Below are 22,437 nucleotides of genomic sequence, written 5' to 3' on the forward strand. Positions count from 1 at the left end.
AGAAAGAAAGAAAGGAAGAAAGAAAGAAAGAAAGAAAGAAAGAAAGAAAGAAAGAAAGAAAGAAAGAAAGAAGCCTGCCCTAAAACTGGCAAACTATCTTGTGACTCCTCTCCACAAACTTGGCTTCATATCCTCACAACACCAGCATAGTAACTCTCACTTAATAGGAATCGGATAAATGTTAGTGGCATTGAATGGAATTGACATTTCAATAGCTCTTCTTGTGGGCAGAAGAGGATGTTAATCTTTAGTGGAGATTACACCTTATTATTTCCTTCGCTAAGATCAGCACTTACTCCCCTTTTCATGAGGGGAAAGCTGAAGAACGAGCTGAGTAAGGGAATAACTTGAGCTACATTTTGCCCAGTGAATTACAGCTCACATTCTGCTATGACACAGAGCCATCTGGCAGGGCACGGGGAGACAGCTAGCACTCCAGAAGAAACAGACATGACCTTGGCATATTCCAAAGCAAGCCTCCCAGCTCTCATAACTGCCATGAAGGAAGAATTCTCTAGCCAAATTATAAGTAACATAATTGGATATAGATTATAATAATGAAAATCCACTCAAACTTGGGTGTTAAAAAACAAGGTCATTTTCTGTCCAAGAATAACCTGCCTATCAAAGTATACAGTAAGGTACAATTCACCAATAGTCAGAACATAAAGAGCCTATTTCCTGCTCAATAGCCAAGTTAGGGAGAAACTGGATAAGGCCTGGCATACATAACATAATTTTTCCATAGAAAGATTTCCTCGTCATAGTTTTACCGATACTCCAAATAGGTAATTTCTAGACCAACATGCAAACTTGTCAATCCTATCGTGCAAGTTTCAGTGCCCCTTCTAATTGAGGTGGCAATCTTCCACCTTCCCTGTGCACAACTTCTATGACCAGCACTTGGAAAAATAAGTGATAGCATTGTTCCTCTTCCCCTTGAAAATTCAGTCACATTTGAGATTAATTTCCTAAAAGTGAGAAGTTGCACAGATCTGCACAATTCTATCAGATAAGTGACATTTCGCTTGCAAATGCTGCAAAAACCAGTAGATGCAACAACCCCATACAGTCCAGCCAGCATGGCACACTCACTGGATGAAGGATGGTACCCAGAACGTTCTGGTTATGGCAGCTCTCCAGAATGATCTGAACATCTCTCTGAAGCAGTCGAGACTCGGTGAAAAATTTGGCTTCTGCAGCATAAGGCTCCGGTGTTTCACTGCCATCTGCTTCCCGTCGAAAAGTTGGGCACTACAGCAAAAGTAAGGTGAATGAGTAACGCAACCTAAACGCCACACTGAGCCACCCAAAAACCCAGGCCAACAAGGCTACCCTGGGGAAAGTCTCAGGGAAGGTCTTCTAACACTTTTCAAAACATACTGGTGAAAAGTAGCTGGAAATAGCATCATCTCAGACTTCATGGCAAACCAAATAAAAGTCAAGTTATCATGGGGAAAATAATTTTAATCACAGTTGGAAATGACTCTTTGCCAAGAAAAAACTCATCAATGCCTGGCATTAAAGCCGTAGCATATTTTTTTCAATCAAAATGTGTATTTCACATTAAGATAAGCCAAACTCAGCAAACTTTAGAGCCTCCCATCCTCCACAGCTGGGTTTCAACAATCTCTCTGCAAAGCCCACTCCAAACAGACCCTGAGTACTTATAAGTTTAAAAAAATATTATTTGATCTAACCAAAACCAGTTTGGTTCAGTGGATAGAGCATTGGCCTGTGGACTGAAAGGTCCCAGGTTTGATTCCAGTCAAGGGCATGTACCTTGGCTGCAGCACATCCCCAGTAGGGGGTGTACAGGAGGCAGCTGATTGATGTTTCTCTCATCGATGTTTCTAACTCTCTATCCCTCTCTCTTCCTCTCTGTAAAAAGTCAATAAAATATATTTAAAAATAAATAAATAAATACACACACACACACACACACACACATATATATATATATATATATATAATCTAATTAGAATTATCTCACTGCAAAGTTTAAAGTAATTGAGCTAATGCTAATGGCTCTAAGAAGAAACAGCAGATCCAAAGCCCACAAGTAGAAAAATCTACCTATGACTGAACACTTCAACAAACCCTAAACCCACCCCACAGTCCAGTGGTCTGACCTTGATCCCTGACAGCATGACGGTAACCAGGTAGTAATCTGGGAGGAGCAGGGCCCTGACCACACTGCCATCTCGCACGTGTTCGATGATAGCTGCATGATAAAATAAATAGCTTAAGTCATTAGCAAAACTCCGGCCAGGGATAAACAATGCCCAATCAAACTGCATTGAACACAGTTCCTCTCCCCAACACCCTCTGGAAAGCCTCCCTCTGAAAAATTATGAAGGGCTGGCAGATCATGAGTATTCACACAACAGACTCTTCCACAACTATTTCTGGGGCACACAGATCAGGAGTGCCTTCCAGGTCTTCTGAACCATCTGGGACCCCCTGGCTCATACCTAAGCTTTGTTATCAGTAAGGTAAGTTGCTTAGCTTAGTAGGACATGCCTACTAAAAAATAATAACAATTCAAGATTGGCAATAATTCTATTTTACTGAGTCAGTGTTAAAAGGTTTTGAAGTAGGGACAGAACTATATTGTGTGTGTGTGTGTGTGTGTGTGTGTGTATGTGTGTGTGTGTTTAGATGTATAAAGAATATATATTTCTACCTCAGTTACAAGGATGGTATTTAAGTAGCCTAGCCATCTTTTAAAAAACAGGAAGATCCCCAATGTGCAAAAATACCAGCAATTTGCCACCCTATACCAGCAAAGACTAACCCCTGCAAAGTATGTATGATGGGACCCATGTAAACTGAATCAAGTTTTCTTCCAAAATACCATTGTGTTATTTTACCCTTAACAATTCCCCGTGGATAGTAAATAAGCAAAACAGGCTTTATAAATCTCAAGAAGCTTGAGAGCAAATAGAAAGAGATCATCCCAAGTCACATCTGTCTTTGCCCGCCAGCCTCACCATTAACAGGCTTCTGATGGTGTGAGTCCACAAAGTGCCTTGGGTTCTCAATGGTATACTTGAGGTCCCGGATCGTATGTGAACCATTCCCGTCACTCCACATCCCTTTCTTAGCTGACTTTGCTTGTTCCTCACACTCCGAAAGCCGGTTCTGCTCAGGACTGGGACATGAAAAAAATAAACATGTGTAGTTAGTGAGCTCCCCACAGAAATGCCAAGGTCTCCTTTGAAGAGATCAAAACATTTATTTCAGATCAATAGCTTCAGACCCAAGCCTATTTGTTCCTACAACAGATTCAAATGTAAGAGCATTTAATGAGAAGACCCAAAGAACACATATCTCAGTATTGCCACCATCAGTGATTAAAAGAGAGCAAGTTGGTGGCTCAGAGGGAAGCTGCTCCAGGGGGTACAGCTCCATTTAACTATCCAGATTCGGGAACTGAAATCCAGGCAGGGCCCAGCAGGACACAGTGCAGAGAAAGTGACTAAGAACCACCCTTACTCCCTGTTGCCCACAGATCAGGGCTGGAGAATGCAGAGCAAATACTGTTATTGCAGATAATGTTACCCCAAAACTACCCAATATTCACCAAGGCCAGCTAAGCAACAGCAGTTTGAAAAGAAAAGACTCCTCCTTCATCAGGCAGGAAGCCACACTATATACAAGAGCAGCCAGAAAGTCAGCAGACGAACAAAATCAGAAATGGCTCTGCTCTTCTCTCTCACACACGTGTGAGCAAAACAAGTAACCTGCATGGCCTTTCCACAGTCTGGATGCCTGGGTAGTGGCTGCAGGCATAATTGCAATCTCCCACCTCGATCAGTAGGAATATCTAAGGAGGGACTCCTGCCTATAATTTCTCAAACCAGAAGTCTTAACTACCTTTCTAACCCCACTAAAAAGATGTTCATATCCTCAGGGAACCAAAATCACATCCAGAATTCAATGAAAAAAGAAAAAAAAAATGTAGCTTAAAGACGGAAGCAAGCCTTACAAAGGAGAAAAGGAGATTTTTTAAGTCAAGACAACTTTGAGGAGCCCAGCAGGCGTGGCTCCATGGTTGAGCACCAATCTATGAACCAGAAGGTCATGGTTCAATTCCTGGTTAGGGCACAAACTCAGCAGTGTGGGGCAGGTAGGAGGCAGCCGATCAACAATTCCCTTTCATCAATGATGTTTCCATCTCTCTCCCTTCCTCTCTAAAATCAATAAATAAATATATATATATATACATACACACACACACACACACACACACACACACACACACACACAACTTGGAAGAAAGAAAGGATTGGTACACCACTGGAGATTTATTTGTTGAGATCCTACAATCCTACTATGAGCTTTTTAAAAATTCTTCATTGTGGTTGCAAATTGAATTTCGAAAATCTTTTGAGATGGATGGAGAAATACTCTGGAACTGAATACCTATGGCAGGGATAGGGACTAAAATCATGCCAGCAATTGTCCTTAAGATACAACTTCAGCATGCTTCCACAAACACCACCTAAGACAAATGTTTTAATTTAACAAATTCCCAGCAAATGACTCTATGAAGTCATAAAGGACCACAGAAGTTTATGGTGAATGATTGGGCTCCAAGACTAAGATGAAAGGAAGAAGGTAAAAAGTGCGTTTTTGCCTTTGCTCATCCCCATTATTAGTACAGTCCATGCAAATATTTATCCAAAGCCATTCTACAGTGACAACAGTCAAATAATACAGCAAGGACTTAATGATTTAAACACCATCTTTAGCCTCCAAATTGCTGATGTAGCTTATCACTTTTCAGAGACTAAAGTGTTAATTAAAGCCAGCTGCAATTCATTCTACTGAGCTCCAACATGGTGAAGGACAACATGACACGTACTATACAGCCTCCATATATGACACTCATTTCTAGTAAGTTCACAATGCCTTTAGCTAAACAAATCCATTTTTACCTACTACTAATTAAATATCTACAGATCCATAGACCAAAACTGACTTCAAAGGCTTTGGAGAGAGTTAAAATTTCCCTTACTTTAAAAAAAAACAAAAAAACAAACCATTGAGCCCTTAGTTTAAATTCTAAGCAGATTTTGCTTTGAATTCTACTTGGTATTTATTCTCTCCACTTTATTTTTCATTGCACTTGTTCCTTGCACATGATATCTATTTGTTCATTTGCTTCTTGTCTCCCCATCAAAATGTTAGCAGAAGCTAAGTATGTTTGCTCATGGCTCTATTCTCAGTGTCTAGAATGCAACCTGGCACATAGTAGGTACTCAATGAATCTTTTGAGATGGATGGACACTCAGGAGCTGAATATCTATGGTAAGGGTGGGGACATAAGGCCCTCAAAATCATTTGATCTGGTCCTGCCAAAGCATTAACTAAATGTTTGACCAAATCAGGCTCATTTTTAAGTTGATAATTTTGTACGGCCCTCAAAGGATGCTATAAATATCCAAGTGGCCCTTGGCAGAAAAAATGTTCCCCACCCCTGATCTATGGTTTAAGACACAGCCTGTTGAGTCTTATGATATGAAGACTAAAAGCTGCCTTGTATGCCTGTTTTTTTAAAGGAGTTACACACATCAAATGGTGAATGACCTGCTGGCTCAGAATAATTCACACCTGGGCAAGAATGTTCTAAAAGCCAGAGAGCACCAGAGTTACCCAGTTAATGTCAGGGGAGGGCAATGAAACAGCAGCAAAGACAAGGTGGAGTTGACAACCCAACCTCCCTGGAGCAACCCCAGCTCTCCCAGTGGAGCAGAAGGAAGTCAGAGGGTCAGAGAATGATGAAGACTTACTTATTAGCTCTCATGCCTTCTCTCCGGGTGGCCAAACCCTCTGCAACCAGAGACTCTGCAATGTTTTCCCCATTGGTATCTGAGGAGAAAAAAAGAGAATTAAACACCAGATACAAATCTGCCTCCAATGACAATAGAGCTCAAATGAAACCCCCTCTCATCCTTCGCTCTTCAAGAAGAATGATGTTGCCAGAGAATTGGACAAGGCAGCAATGTAGTGTTATGTTTTTCAGAAAAACTTTTCTCCCAAAATCTCTAATCTCTAAGACCCAAAGGTCTATAAATCTTTTTCTCAGGACTTTGTTTCTAAGCTTCTTGTGTCTCTCCTAGGCCAAACGCAATCTCAATAACGACGGGAGATTGACAAGAAAGCAAGATACATGCGGCACCACGGAGTGTATATACAGCACTGACCTAGGGAGGAAGGCCTGGAGCCTAATACACCTTCTGCCACGTAATGTCTTAGACAAGGTCTCTCAGCATTACTTTACTCCTCTATAAAATGAGAAGAGTACCTGCCAAGAGGGGTTCTTGTGAGAATTAAACAATAATGTCCGTAAATATCCAAGTAGATAGGAATTAAAAACATACTATATATATACAATCAGATAGACAGATTTGTTCAGGATTATCTATTACATTTTACACCAGAAAGTCCAATTCCTCTCAGGGTGTCCTATTATTTGTTCCAACAGGGCACTAAGACAAGCTATGCAGCTTGACAAAGACTTTCTCCTGCTCTCACACAGAGACGTAGATTTCTAACCTCTTCAGAGCAGGCAAGAAAAATAAAGGTAAACAAAAACCCAACCCAATTAGGTTTTACCTGGGCACTTAAACCATTAATTGCATTTCTATGATTTTGAAAAAGCTTTTAGGTTCTGTGTATTCTCTTAAATCTCTGATTGTCAGCCAAAACAATAAAGGAAGCCATCTATGAGGGAATCACCACATAAAAATGTTTAATATGGCAGAAATCAAGCTCCTAGATAAACTGATACACAGTAGTCTAGTTGATAGGTAATGTCAGCACAGAATAAAATTCTGTAAGATTTATATTCAATACACTATCCAATGACTTCTGCAAGCAAACAAATATACATAGTACCCCCAAACCCAACCTACATGCAGCCGAAGCCAGTTTGGCTCAAGTATTTGAATGAAAATATTAAACTTTAAGCCATTTAATAAACCTTTAGAACTCAAAGATGTAGGTAATTTTCAATCATTCTTTCAGTACATATTTAATGATCAAATCCTATGTGCCAAGTTTTATTCTAAACATTAATGTGTTAACTACTAAATTATATCCACTTTATGATTTGGGTCAATTTTAAAAATAAACTTTTAAAAAATAACATTGAAGGATAAGGTATCAATGAGGGGATAAGGACACATATGTAATATCTTAATCAATAAAGAAAAAAAATTTTTTTAAATAACATTAAAGATTATTTTTAAGTGTCAGAGTCTCTTAACATACACAGACCATTTTAGTTGAAGATGAGGGTTATTTAAATGAACTCTTGGATATATCTGTTCCGACAGTGAGGTCTCTTTCAGAATAACAGAAGATTGACCAGCTGTTACTAAACTGAAATTGTTTTAGGTATGAGATCCTTGAACAACTGCATTTTGAAGACAATGTACTTCACTTGTATTACATTCAGAATTTCTAACCAGTAGCCATCCAATTATAATGCTTGTGTTTTATTTCCTATTACTTGAATTATGTGTAAAAGGCAAATCTATCTATTTCTCTTTTTGAAAAGATTCCACATCCAATATAATAAAAAGCAAATTGACCCTCACACCCTTGCACAAGATGGCCGCCCCATGTGGTCAAAATGGCTACCATAAGATGGCTGGCAGTTACCAGGCCAGCAGAAGAGGGCAGTTAGGGGCAACCAGGCCGGCAGGGGAGAGACCAGCCTGGCAGAGGAGAGCAGTTGGGGGGGACCAGGCTGGCAGGGGATGGTATTTGGGGTATCCGGGCCTGCAGGGGAGGGCAGTTAGGGGCGACCAGGCCAGCAGGGAAGGGCAGTTAGAAGTTAGGGGCAGCAGAAGCCAGTTTGGCTCAGTGGTAGAGCATCGGTCTGCAGACTGAAAGGTCTCAGGTTTGATTCCGGTCAAGGGCATGGACATTGGTTGCGGGCACATCCCTGGTGAGGGGTGTGCAAGAGGCAGTTGGTCGATGTTTCTCTCTCATCGACATTTCTAGCTCTCTATCTCTCTCCCTTCCTCTCTGTAAAAAATCAATAAAATATATTTTTTTTAAAATAATAAAAAAATAAAGAAGTTAGGGGCAACCAGGCCAGCAGGGGAGGGCAGATGGGGGCAACTGGGCACCAGCATGGGAGAGCAGTTGGGGGTAATTGGGCCAGCAGGGGAGGGTAGTTGGGGGCAATCGGGCTGGCAGGGGCAGTTAGGTGTCGATCAGTCTGGCAGGGGAGTGGTTAGGGGGCGATCAAGCTGGCAGGCAGAAGCCGTTAGGAGCAACCAGGAAGGCAGGCAGGCGAGTAGTTAGGAGCCAGCAGTCCCAGATTGTGAGAGGGCTATGCGACTAACCAGCAGTCAGAGATCCCCTGAGGGGTCCCAGATTGGAGAGGGTGCAGGTTGGGCTGAGGGGAACCCCCTCCCCCCACAAGTTCACAAATTTTGTGCACCCGGCCTCTAGTATTACTGTAACTTCCCATCCAATCAAGAAGCAGAGAGCCATTTGTCTGAGAGGCTGGAAAAGATGGTGTTTCTCTACTGAGTAAATTCGACAAGACACCTCCAAGGTCATGCCCATCTAATACCCTGTATTGCTTATTTAATATTTTACAATTAAAATCAGAATATTAAGAGAATGATATTAGCCTTGTCATTCTACCCTGCTTGCTTACTCTAGCACTAACTAACAAAGTCAAATAGATTATGTAAAGCAGCTCAACTGGAAGGTTATTTTATCAAATAATCATAGGAAACAAAAATATCCAAAATAATTTCAGATGAACACAACTATTTTATGCTTTATAGAGAACATTCTACCAAGTAATTCAATGGCCTATTTCTGTTCAAACTCTATTCCATAATATTTCTCTCCCTCCAACTAATCCAAAAGACCAGAACACCTAATGTCCCAAAAGCCATTTGATCTACCATGTTTCCCCGAAAATAAGACATCCTCCGAAAATAAGACCTAGCGCATGGAAAGATAAGACATCCCCTGAAAATAAGACCTAGTGCAACTTTGGGAGAAGAACTTAATATAAGACACTGTCTTATTTTCAAGGGTAGCTCAGCCAGGACCAGTTTGGCTCAGTGAATAGAGCGTCGCCTGCGGACTGAAAGGTCCCGGGTTCGATTCCGGTCAAGGGCATGTACTGTGGTTGTGGGCACATCCCCAGTGGGGGGTGTGCAAGAGGCAGCTGATAGATGATTCTCTCTCATTGATGTTTCTAACTCTCTATCCCTCTCTCTTCCTCTCTGTAAAAAAAAAAAAATCAATAAAATATCTTTAAAAAAAAGGGTAGCTCAACAATCAGCATATGTGTACACATACACAAATGCATTTACTGAGCACATATTCTGTTCCAGAGATAGGTACTTTACATATACTATCTCTTGAAATTCTCTCAATAACTTATAAATGAAGTAACTAGGACTTAGAAAAGTTAAGGTTGTTAAGTAACGGTCCATAAGAGGAGAGCCAGGATTCTAAGCCACATATACACAACTCCAAAGCCTGTGTTCTTCTCACTGCAAAACACGTGGATAACAAAAAACCACAAGCCATAAACAAATCTTCCTTAGTAAAGAGAGTCCCATGATGAGAAGAAAACCCACAAGATAGATAAAGGGAACAGAAGATGTAAGTGGAAATCTATAGGAATTTAATTAACACTGTGACCTAGAAGCACACAGCCACTGAGTTCTACACGCTGAGGGCCTAAATACCGGGAAGGATGCTATGCTGTACAACAAGCATGTCCAACTCTAAGGCTAACACGGAGCAAATAAACAAGGTTTAAGTTTATGTGTGCTGCAAAAAAACAAAAGCTTCAATTTCCTTTGAAACGTAGGTTTATTAAAATAGAGATATGCTAAATACAAAGGGTTGAAATAAATGAGTAATCGTTGACATAAAATAATAGAACATTTTAATAAAAATATTTTTTCTTAAACATTAACTTACCAGACACTGAATAACTGCACAGATTAATAAGTGTAACGCAAATAAACCTATTTTTCTTGTTCTCCAAAAGCTAAATATTTCCTGTTGCATACACAAAAAAAAGTCATACAAGACTAATGGTGTGGCAATCGGCTGCTAAAATATTTGCTGCTAGCTGTAGTGGAGAGAAATGGTGCGCAGGTGCGTAAGAGAAATGAATGTAGCACAATTATAGCAATCAGTCATTAGCAAACATTGTAGTTCATTATTAATAACTAGAGGCCTGGTGCACAAAATCGTGCACTGGGAGCTCCTTGTGCAGTCCAGGAACGCTCAGGGAATGTCCAACTACCAGCTTAGGCCTAAATTGTCAGTTGGACATCCTTAGTGCTGCTAGGAAGGCGAGAGAGGCTCTTGCCACTGCCATTGCACTCGCCAGCACTCCCCCTGTGGAAGCGCACTGACCAGCATTGAGCGTCTGACCCCCCAGGTGGTCAGTGCACATCATAGTGACCGGTAATTCTGCCTTTTGGTCGATTTGCATATTAGCTTTTTATTATATAGGATTATGTATAACAGAATATTGTAAAAATTAAGATACAAAATTTTTATTAAGATGTTTCTAACATACAATTATATTTGCTGGGCCGCAAAAATATTTGTATTGGGATGCATGCGGGCCTCGAGTTTGACATGCTTGCTGTACAACATACATCTACACCAAGCCAGGAAAGCAGACAGGAGCAAATAGGACCAGAATATCAGGGAACTCCTCTTCACCTATGTGCCATGAACTCACACTTCCAAGTACATCAATAGCCAACTGTCCCAGAGCTACCTCCACCAGCACTCACACTGGCCTTCCACCATACAAAAACTGATGGGAGGAGCTTGAGACTCAGAGAGGAGAGAGATGAGTCCTTTCCTCCTTGCTACTCACCTTTTCCAAGGTAGATCATGCCATACTCTCGTCCCTGGGGAGTCTTGTTTTCTATCGTGAAACAGACTTCCTTCCCAATAAGCTTCTTCCGAAGGAACTCTCGAGCAGGAAATGCCCAGGGCTGAGAGACAAAACAAACGTGTCACATGAGAACTGCCAAGTTCCCCACCACAATCATCATTCAAGTTCACTTCTTCAATATCCTGGCCCTGCAATTGGCCCTAAGAATATAAAAATGAAAATGCCCACAACCCAGATTGCACACTTAGGGAGCTCATAAAAAGAGGGTCTTGCAGTGGGTTTAACTAGCACAGGCCTTGAAAACAAGCCTCACAGTTTCCCAGTCACTGGCAGTAGTACTTTTTCCCACATCACTGTCTATTCAGAGCTATAGCTTACTTTGTGAATAATAATTGCCCATAATTTTATAGCACTTACCACATACCAGCCACTACTCTAAATGCTTTCTATTTATTAGCCCACTTCTATGTGGGAGGTCTGGATTCTAGAAACTTACCTAGCCAAAGGGAGAAGTCATAATGACCTCCATTTGTTCACCTCTATCCTGTTTATAAAGTGCTTTCACCAAATATTAAACTGTCCTGAAACCAGTTCAAGGCACCGTCCAAGTAGAAATAAGGCTCTAGGGCTATTCTTATTTCAGAGTGAGTCCCCTAGTCAAGTAAGAGCCTTGCTTATGTCATTTCCTCCACCTTTTTTAAGAACAGCCAAGAGAGTTGAGAATGGCAAGAACTATTCTCCCCAAAATATCTCCTCTTCTACTGCTCTAACCTGAAGCTATACCAGTGGGAACTCCCCAGGATCTTGGAGAGGACACCAGTAACAGGCCCTGGTCACCATGACAATGACACAAGGAGTGAGCCACACATCCACACCATGGAGGCAGTAGTCTCCATGTAATCTCAAGATACTGTGCAAAGGGATGGTTTTGTCCCATCCACAGCCCATCACTTCTAGGATGGCTGTCTCCTCTGAAACAGGCCTGTCACAGTCAGTGGCCACAGGCCCTTGAATTTACAGTCTGGACCTAGCTCAGTGCCCCAAGTTCCCTTAAAAAAGAAATGAGGAAGGAGAGGTAAGAATTCAAGGAGCATTATGATCAGCAGGAGCTCACGGGCAGAAAAAAAATGCAAAGTATAGAAGGAAAGAGTGGTATACGATAAGCAGCACTGTCTATTATAATCTCATAGACCCACAAAACTCGGGCCACCCATCCTAAATAGGGGTGGGGAACGTCAGGTCTGCAGGCCATGTAAGGTTGGAAAAATCATTTGGTCTGGTCCTGCCAAGGCATTAGGGTTAATTAAATGTTTGACTATAGCAGGCTAATTTTTAAGTTGATAATTTTGTATGGCCCGTAAATTATGTTATAAACTAGAGGTGTCCCTCAGCCCAGCCTGCACTCGCTCCAATCTGGGACCACACTATCCGGTGGGATCGGGCCTAAACCTGCAGTCAGACATCCCTCTCACAACTGCTTGCCTGGTTGCCCCTAACTGTTTCTGCCTGCCAGCCTGATCACCCCCAACTTCTCTCTTCTGCCGGCCTGGTCACACCTAAATGCCCTCCCCTACAGGGTTGATCGCCTCCAACTGCCCTCCTTTGCTGGCCATCTTGTGGTGGTCATCTGTGTCCACATAGGGGCAGGATCTTTGACCACTTGGGGGCAGCTATTGTGTGTTGGAGTGATGATCAATCTGCACATTACTCTTTTATTAGATAGGATAGAGGCCTGGTGCATGGGTGGGGGGTCAGCTGGTTTGCCCTGAGGGGTGTCCTGGATCAGTGTGGGGGTTCCCTTGGGGCATGAGCAAGGAGCCTGTGGTGGTTTGCAGGCCAGCCATGCCCCCTGGGGACCCAAGCGGAGGCCCTGGTATCTGGAATTTATTTACCTTCTACAATTGAAACTTTGTAGCCTGGAGCAGAGCCAAGCCTCCAGCTTGTTCCATGGCTGCCACTATTTCAGTTTGGATTTGTTTACCTTCTATAATTGAAACTTTGTTGCCTTGAGTGGAGGCCTAAGCCAGCAAGGGGGGCAGGCGGAAAGCCTGGCTTCTTCCGTTGCCTGGGAAGCCCAAGCTTCCCTCCTGCTTTCTGTGGCTGTAGCCATCTTGGTTGGGTTTATTTGCATACCTGCTCTGATTGGCTGGTAGGCATAGATGTGGGCGTGGCTTGTGGATATAGCAGAGTCATGGTTAATTTGCATTATTACTCTTTTATTAAGTAGGATATCCAAATGGCCCCTTGCAGAAAAAAGGTTCCCCACCCCTGCAAGGAACAAAAGTATATACATGATCTGAAAAGAAACCCTCTGCTGACCTTTCTAGCCCATGAAGATTGTTACATAGGTTATCCAAAAAGCTTTTCTATAAGAAAAACATCCGTATTACTTCCCAGAAACCAGAAGCCAAGCAACCAGTTGGGCTAGTATACACAATACCAGTACTGTTATATAAATCAAGTGCAGATGGTTCTAGGAAGAACTGATCCTGAGTAAGTGCTATCCAAGACACAAACACTTATACTCAGTCATCTAATTCTCTCTCCTCAAAGCATCAACAAGCAAAAGAACCAATCACTCAATGGCAATATATACTTTATGTTTATATATTTTATATCCCATTTGTACACATTGTCCCACTCCTAAATATTAAAAATAGTACCTGTATCAAAGTCTGATGACTGATAAATTAGCCAATTACCAACCAATCACAAAAACACTTAATCTAATAACACAGGCTCTCACCATTTTTATTAACTTAGTGATGCACTTACTCTAAAAATATCTTCCACTTTAGATCTAATGCTGAGTGCCATACTAACATCTAAAATTCAGTAACACACTGCCTTCCTAAATATTTAGGAAAATTCTGGTAAGACAAGTACTCCTAAAGGAGGCCAAGACTTTGGTAAAAATTCACTTATCAAGGGTCAGTTTACAAGGAACTATGTAGGCCCTGTGGGGAAACCTCCAATATCTACCAACTAGGCAGAAAGACTAAAATCTTTTAGAGCTTGCTGAAGGAGCATCCTTACCTAAGGACATTCCATTTTACAGCTGATTGGTCACTAGGCCATGGGAGAAAGTCACATTGGAGGGATTGAAAAGGATATATACCTAATCCTGTAAGAAAAAAGAATCTAGTTTTTGTAACCTTCCTTTCTTAAACCAGCCTTCTCAATTTGTGTTTCACCAGGGCTGGGCAAATTCATTAACTGGACATGATCCTATCTAATAAAAGAGTAATATGCAAATTGACTGTCACTCCAACACACAAGATGGCTGCCCCCATGTGGACACAAGATGGTCACCACAAAATGGCCAGCAGGGGAGGGACCAGGTCTGCAAAAGAGGGCAGAGGTAAGCAATCAGGCCAGCAGGAGAGGGCAGTTGGGAGGGACCAGGCTTGCATGGAAGGGCAGTTGGGGGTGATCAAGCCTGCAGGGGAGGGCAGTTAGGAGTGACCAGGCTGGCAGAGGAGGGAAGTTGGGGACAGCCAGGCTTGCAGAGAAGGGCAATTGGGGGAGGTTGGGGGGGAGACAGGGACCCAAGTCTGCAGGGGAAGGCAGTTGGGGGTGACCAGACCCACAGGGGAGGGCAATACTTATGGGCAATCAGGCTAGTAAGGGAGCAATTAGGCATCAATCAGGCTGGCAGGCAGCAGTTAGGGGCAATCAGGACAGCAGGCAGGCGAGCAGTTGGGAGCCAGCAGTCCTGGATTGTGAGGGGGATGTCCCAGATTGGAAAGGGTGCAGGCTGCGCTGAGGAATACACACACCCCACCCTCCATGAACGAGTTTCAGGTACCGGGCCTCTGGTATTATATAAAGAAAGGCAACTAGGAGAATTAGGGAAGAGACTAACCACCTCACTCCTCACAAGGGCAACAGGAACTCCAGAAGAGAATCTATGTAAAAGTGTCCACACAGATGACAGCCAGCAGAAAACTACCTGATGGAGAAGGCTATCCCAACAGAGCCTCCTAGAACAACTCTTAAGAGACAAGTATAGGGAAATTTTCTCAAAGCATTTATCAAATAAGGCCCAGCAGGACCAACAGGAAGAATAACTGTAGTCTTGTTCAAATGATGTTCCAGGGCTTCATCTAAGAAGCATTAAGCAGTTGGGAATCAAAATTCCCTCTTCCCTTTAGAATGCCCAATAGTAGGCAATCTAGCAGCCTGCTCTCCACTCCTAGACTCAAACAAGTTCTGATGTCTACCATGATAAAATTAAAAATTCCAATCTTTTCTTTGGACCAGACAAACTTCTGAACTACTGAAACAAGATTAAATCCCATAGTAATGTAAAACCTTAAAGCTACCTACTTTTGTACCTGGTCCAATGTTTAATACTTCTTGTCCCTCCTTCTCTTCTTCTTTTTTTTTTTTTTTAAATATATTTTATTGATTTTTTACAGAGAGGAAGAGAGAGGAATAGAGAGCTAGAAACATCGATGAGAGAGAATCATCAATCAGCTGCCTCTTGTACACCCCCTACTGGGGATGCGCCCGCAACCAAGGTACATGTTCTTGACCGAAATTGAACCCGGGACCTTTCAGTCCGCAGGCTGACACTCTATCCACTGAGCCAAACCAGTTTCAGCCCTCCTTCTCTTCTGATCATCCCACTGTACCAACTGTATGTGTAACTAATCTCTCTCTGCTCCAACCACCCCACACCCCAATTCTCAAAACTTCCACTGAGCACAGGACTATGACATTCATTTCTATATTCCTCATGAAACCAACAGAAGTTCACACATAAGAGGAGCTCAGTAAATCTGCAGGAAATAAATATATAATTCCCACAGTGCCAATCAATGCAGTATCTAGGCTGCCTAGAAGCAGTGAGGCAACAATGGGGATTAGCCTGCAACAGCACAGTGATGCCTGGGGACACGCTATGGGGTTGCTTTTGTTGCCACAAGACTTAGGAGAGAGAACTGAGTTTCTTTGAAAGGGGTAACGTGAGGGAAAGCAGAAAAATAATCAAGTGAATGATATTTGGGATAGTACAACAAAGGGAAGTGAGTAACAATGTCCTTGACTCTATCAGAATGGGAAAATATTAGACAACTTGTTCGAAAACAAAAAGTCGAAAACAAGGGCAGTGCCACTTACACAATCCACTGATTCCCCAGAAAGAAATACGCAGGTTCTTTTCCTCACTGTTCGTGTAAATGTGCATTCTCTGTACACCTGCTTCACATCAGGCATTGACTAGGCATGTGAGAGAGATAAGGTCCCTTCTCTCAAGGAGCCTCCGTAGAGCAGGATATATAAACATGCAATAAAATGTTATGAATGCTAGGACAGCACAAAAATAGGACAAAAAGAAATGTCAGGAGTGACTTCTCAGGTGGCTGACTCTTTAGAGATGGAAGGTGTTCACCAGGACCAATGCAGAAGGAGCTCCTGATGGAGGAAGCAGCAGAGCCAAGGCACAAGCAGGCAAAACGTAAGCGGTTCTTAATGCTTTCAGCATGGCTGGAACTTAGCATCCGGAACAGGGTCAGTAAGAAACTAAAAGTCAAACCACAAATGGGCTTGACTCCCAGGCTAAGGCATTTAAATTTCTCACAGAGGTAATGAGGAATCACTGAAGTCTGGGAATGATACTGAGCAAGGAAATAAAAGTATGTTCAAAAAGATGTGGGAGCATATATAGAAAGGATTAGAAAGAGAAAAAAGGCAAAGAGACTATTATGTCAATACTAGAGGCCCCGTGCATGAAATTCGTGCACTGGGCGGGGGATGTGTCCCACAGCTCTGCCTGTGCCCTTTCACATTCAGGGACCCCCTTGGGGGATGTCCGCCTGCCATGAGCACAGCTTTATAAACAATAAATAAATAGATAAGATTTTTAAAATAATTAAAATAAAATTGCTTCACTGCCTTCTTTTTTCTTAAAAAAAAATATATATATATATTTTTATTGATTTCAGAAAGGAAGGGAGAGATAATAACACCAATGATCATTGACCAGCAGCCTTCTGCACGCCCCCTATTGGGGATCGAGCCTACAACCCAGACATATGCCCTTGACTGGAATAGAACCTGGGACCCTTCAGTCTGCAGGCCAACACTCTATCCACTGAGCTAAATCAGCTAGGGCCTTCACTGCCTTCTTAATTCAAACAAAATACCCTTTGTTAGAGATGAAAAAAACTAAACCTTTTCCCTAAATAAAAGATCCCCATGAGCTGCTATGTCAGGGAATAACAGAGGACAGCTAAGATACCAACTTGTCCAATATCATTAAGTTGGGACAAAGAAAAAATAATTTGAATCCAGAAATTTCATTTCTGAAAGCCAAAGCACAACTATAATAAAGGAGAGACAAGAGCTGATGTTTGAAATTATAGAAACCAAAAAGACTAAACAATAAGACTACCAAATTAGGACTCATAGCAGATGCCTGGAGAAGTAAGACCTGAAGGAGCCCAAGGCAGGCCACAGGGAAGGCTAGGTACCTAGGCATTCGTGGTGAGGAGATAAGGGATAAGGAGGGGATGGTGGAGTAAAAGCTCAGAAGTTTCTCAAATCACCCTAACACAATGGTTCTTGACTAGTATTGAGCCACAGTTGCTTTGAGAAACTGATAAAAGCTCCCTTCCTTAAAAATGCATGTTTACACAAAATTTTGCAAACTTCATAGAGTTCTAATATTTTTATGGATTCCAGATTAAGAATCTGTAATAAAGCACAGGCTTAGTGTTTATAGTATGCTACCATTTAGAAAAATGAGAGTACTTGCACAGGCAATAAATTTCTCTGGAAGAAGACACAAAACACTAGTCATGTAAATAGTCCTTGGGGAGAAGAGCTTGATTTTTCACTGAATACCCTTCTAAATTTTGAATGTGAGTGGAGAATTAAAACATAAATTAATAAAAGAGCTCTGCTAAAACCAACGCCAACCTCACGTGGCCGAGGCTACGTAGGAAATGTTCTAATCTATTCCAAGAGATGTAGGAGTGAAAACAGACAAACCTGAAAGGCGAAGGGTATGAGAAAAAGCCACCAAGGGCAGTGAATATGTACAAACCGATGCAAGACACTGTGGGTATGTCCAGGGTCATCATTCCTGTGATATAAAAACAATCAAAATATACAGAACAGAAAGTGCAGATCAGCCTTCAATCGGACTGGGCTACCACCTGGGTCCGCAGCCTCAGGGAGGCCTCTGGAAGAACCTACCTCATCAGGCGTATCTTTTGCATCTGGCTGTGCTGCAGCCGCTCGGCGGGCAAGGTTTCCAGCTCGAATGTTGCTAAGGTTGATCTGTCTTTCAGGAGGAGGCCCACCACGAGGCTGCCCTCGGACAATGATGGCACATCCTGACAGGACCTGAGGGTGGGTGAGGAGGAAAATAAGGGAAAATTAGTGATCTAGAGGTAACAGCACCATAATATAGACTGTTCTATACTGTATCCCCAACATATAGAACAGTACGTGACACCTTGAAGGCACTTAAATATTTGTTGAGTGAGTAAATGTCTCCATCCATACATTCCATTCCAAAAGTTAAATGTCTCCATCCATACATTTCATTCCAGGGTAGAAGAAATGGAAGGTCCACACCATCAGAAGAAGCTGAGTAAGAGCAGTGTAACCAGAGTGCAGTGCTCACACTTCCACTGGACAAAGCACTCATAGTCCAGGCTAAGAGAGAAATATAGAAATAATCTAGAAAACTCATGTTCTAGATGATTGAAGCAGAAAAATCTAGGAAGCACCTTAAGGCTCCTAAGCACAGCAGCTCCTTTTATCTCTCTAACCAAAGACACCAGGCATAGAATCCCCTTGCAACTGTGAAAAGAGTTCTGAAGCTCATTGGTATTTAACTTTTAAACATTTGCAGGGAATAAGAAAGGAAGATTTCAAGTGGAAGAAGAGAAGAAAAGGAGTAAAGGGAAAATGACAAACTATTCAACTATTCACGTTGTCTTTGCTCAGTGATACATGATTCAATGAACAGTTGAGCTCAAGCACTGGCTTCACTAGATCTGAAAGACCCTCATTTCCAAGCTTCAAAACAAGAAGAGCTGCTGACAAGTTCATAGATGCAAGATTAGGGAGTTCTGCCAATCTGGAGTTCTTAGTAAAGGAACAGTCCATGGAAATGGAAGTTGAATCAAAGGAAGAAGGGAAGGAGTACAAAGGGAAGTCTCTCCTATACACATCTGCTTAGCTGACAATTCCTTCACCTCTCCACCTTAACACACACTCTTAAGTTATAAAATATTAATACATAAGTATGGAAGTACATTGAAACATAAATGTACATGTTAAATAATAAGATAAACAAATAACTGAGTGACCACCACACAAGTTAAGAAGGAAGACATTGCCAGAACCTTGGATCCCCTCCATGCCTCTCTCTACTTTAGCCCCCCCTTCCTTCTCCCAACCGCCATTATCCTGGTCATTGTGACAATCCCTCCCTTTCTTTGCCATCTAAGTATACATCGCTAAGCAGTGTGGTTTCATTTTGCCTATTTCTGAACTCTATATAAATTTAGTCTACTGCATGTACCCATCATTAATTTGCTTCTCTTGCTCATTGTTTTTTGTTAGGGGTTTTTTTGTTTTGTTTTTTTTTTTGTAAAATGAATTCATAATGATGTGAAACACTAATTTATTCACTTTCACTGCTATATAGTATTTATTCCATTGTGTAACTTTACCACAATTCATTTATCCATTCTATTATTTTTTACAGAAACTCTGTCCAACAAATACACAGATTCAAACTTCTTTAAAAAATAGTGTTCTAATCAATGTCTAAATATCCCCAATACCTTCAGCACACAGACCTTGGTCTTAATGACTCCTCCCTTAGATTACTGAAGCTACACCATGATACACACAATAAAGACTGTCTCCTTACCAGTTACAAGTCAAAAATGCTCTTCATTTTTATCCTTTCTGATCAGGTGTGACCAGCGATTAAACTTTACAGCTTCCAGCCTAACACCCTTGCTACAGCCTTTCCTGAGAACCCATACCCTGGATATAATCCTAGGAACTGACATTCTAATAAGGCACACTCTCAAGCAAAGCAAAGCCAGGGAAGAACATGTCTACTAAGGCAGAGGCTGCTTCATGTTCTTGAAATGAGAAGGACCAAAGAAAAGAAAGAGAGCTCGGCTCTGATTCATTTATAGTTAATTCTTCACGAGTGGCAGGAATAAGAATAGCACATTCTAGAATACCTACACTTGAGATCACTCATTCCAAAATTTCAAACAGGGCTGAGGAGAGCCCAACTACATACAGCAGAAAAATCAGAGCATCTGCTCCTCAGTTTTAGGCAAATTTTCACAAAAAGTAATGAAGCACTCCCAGGAGAGCCAGTACCTCTTGGTAAGCCCAGATGGAACACTAAGGCCCATTTACAAGAAAACTCACCTTGGCTAATCAAGTAAACTCTGATAAGTGAGCACCAACCCAGACTAGGATACAGTCCTTATTTCTCAGGTCTGACAAAGGTCACTGAAAAGCTCAGGAACAGAATGAATGACGAGAAGAGTTCCCCTTTTCCCCTAAATACATCAGGAAGGTATTACCTCTAATACCTCTTCCTAGTACACTAGGTTCCTGGGGAACAGTGGGGCTGTAGCTATTATCCTAGTCCCATAGGCCTTTGGTAGACAACTTGTACATGGGAATTTTGCAAAGCTTCCTTTGTATACGCTCCACTCTCTGGAAATGTTATTCTAAAAACTGCTATCTGAACTTCTTTTATATTACTCCAAATAATGCCATTCAGACAATAGTCAATGACTGAATTAATACTGCAGAGATATGAATTATATTTTATAGGTTGCTCTACACCTTTTATACCAATTTATACTAATAATAGAGGAATATTCAAATTGCCCAGGATGCCATCACAGTAATGACCAAACAGCAGGCTGCATGGGGCGAACAGGCTGGTGGGGAGGGTAGGGGGGGGTGTGACCAGGCCAGCGGGGGAGGGGCAGATGGGGGCAACCAGGCCAGAGGGGGCGGGGAGCAGTTAGGAGCCAGCTGTCCCAGATAGTGAGGGCTCAGGCTGGGCTGAGGGGACTTCCCCCGACACGCCCCTGCTCTCCCAGGACTGTGGTTGGCAAACTGTGGCTCGTGAGCCACATGTGGCTCTTTGGCCCCTTGAGTGTGGCTCTTCCACAAAATACCACGGCCTGGGAGAGTCTATATTTTGAAGAAGTGGCATTAGAAGAAGTTTAAAAAATTTGGCTCTCAAAAGAAATTTCAATCGATGTACTGTTGATATTTGACTCTGTTGACTAATGAGTTTGCAGACCATTGGCCTAAGAGGAAAGAACTGACTCATGACCATCTCTCCTCTGTAACTCTCTCCCCCTCAGTTGACCATAGCCTTGGCAGAGAGGCAGGAAGAAACTCTCTCTGCAGACCATCGCAGAAGAGAGACCTGTCTATAAGAGAAGGACCAGTCTCCTTCCTAGTATTTATAGGACCAAAGTAGCAGAAAGGAGGTCTCATTTGTTTTGAACTTTCTCCATTTCACCTCCCAAGTGCTGTTAAACTCTCTCCACCTGCCTCACTGGTCAATAGCCTTCACTCAAGTTCTTCTTCAATAAAAATATTTTAATGACCTTCTCTTACCTAAGGTTCTCCACCAAATAAAGCCAAGGAGAAACAGCTTCTAGGGGGAAAAAATACTTAAAATGTCTTGAAGTAAAATATGAAAAAGAACCACGGTCTATATATCAAACAATTTTTGTCTCATATGACATCAAAACAAGTCATTTTTCCTCTGTGAAAGACCTGACATCTAAGTTGATTATTTTCAGAGTTTCGGTCATTGATTCATTCATTTATCATTTATTAACTCAATAGAAATTTATGAATTCCTACTATGTGGAAGGCACTGTTTCAGGCAAATGGCTCACTTTAGTGAAATAAAACCAACAAAAATGTCTGATCCTGGAAAGCTGACATTCATCTACTGGGGGAAGATAGACAAACAATAAACATAAATAAAATATATCGTTTATCAAAATTTTAATTTCAGAGAAATATTAAGATTGAGAGGAAAGTGTCATGGGTAATCGCTCTGCCAAAGCTATACTGATTCATGTTGCAAACTTTCATGGATGCGGTAATTATCCTTAATCGCTAATTTATAAGGCATAAAAAGCAAGTCATATGGTAACTGCTTTATCATATTACATTAATAAAGTGACATTCTAGAAAAATGATCTCAGTCCTACCTGACACATTAGGAGGTTTGTGAAAATAGCTGTCACAATGAGTCAGTTTGATTGAGGTTATGGATTAGACATTTCTCAGCTCTGCCAAGAAAGATTGCAGAGGGACTCAGCGTGATTCAGAGGAACTGGCTTCAGGGCACACACTGGATGGTGACAAAGGCTGAAATAAGCCAGCTGAGAAGGAAAATGGAGACTCAAACTGTTCAAACCCACTTATAGGTTTACTAGGAGATTTACTCATCATGGGTAGCCACTAAAATGTTGCTCAGCAACAGG

At 41.8% G+C, this 22,437-nt stretch overlaps 1 protein-coding gene across 1 annotated transcript in view; it reads right to left on the reverse strand.

Moving 5' to 3' along the window:
* The window catches only part of SND1 (staphylococcal nuclease and tudor domain containing 1), a 442,357-nt gene that overhangs the window by 402,373 nt on the left and 17,547 nt on the right, over nt 1–22,437 (reverse strand). The window contains exons 2-7 of the mRNA XM_084897634.1: nt 18,122–18,271; nt 10,898–11,018; nt 5,799–5,877; nt 2,994–3,154; nt 2,133–2,224; nt 1,096–1,254 (exon numbers count right to left, since the gene is read on the reverse strand). Of these exons, the coding sequence (XP_084753760.1) occupies nt 1,096–1,254; nt 2,133–2,224; nt 2,994–3,154; nt 5,799–5,877; nt 10,898–11,018; nt 18,122–18,271 (762 nt within the window). The remainder of the gene's footprint in view (nt 1–1,095; nt 1,255–2,132; nt 2,225–2,993; nt 3,155–5,798; nt 5,878–10,897; nt 11,019–18,121; nt 18,272–22,437) is intronic.

Source organism: Pipistrellus hanaki (assembly GCF_964339955.1).
Source record: "Pipistrellus hanaki genome assembly, chromosome: 10".
NCBI classification, from domain to species: Eukaryota; Metazoa; Chordata; class Mammalia; order Chiroptera; family Vespertilionidae; genus Pipistrellus; species Pipistrellus hanaki.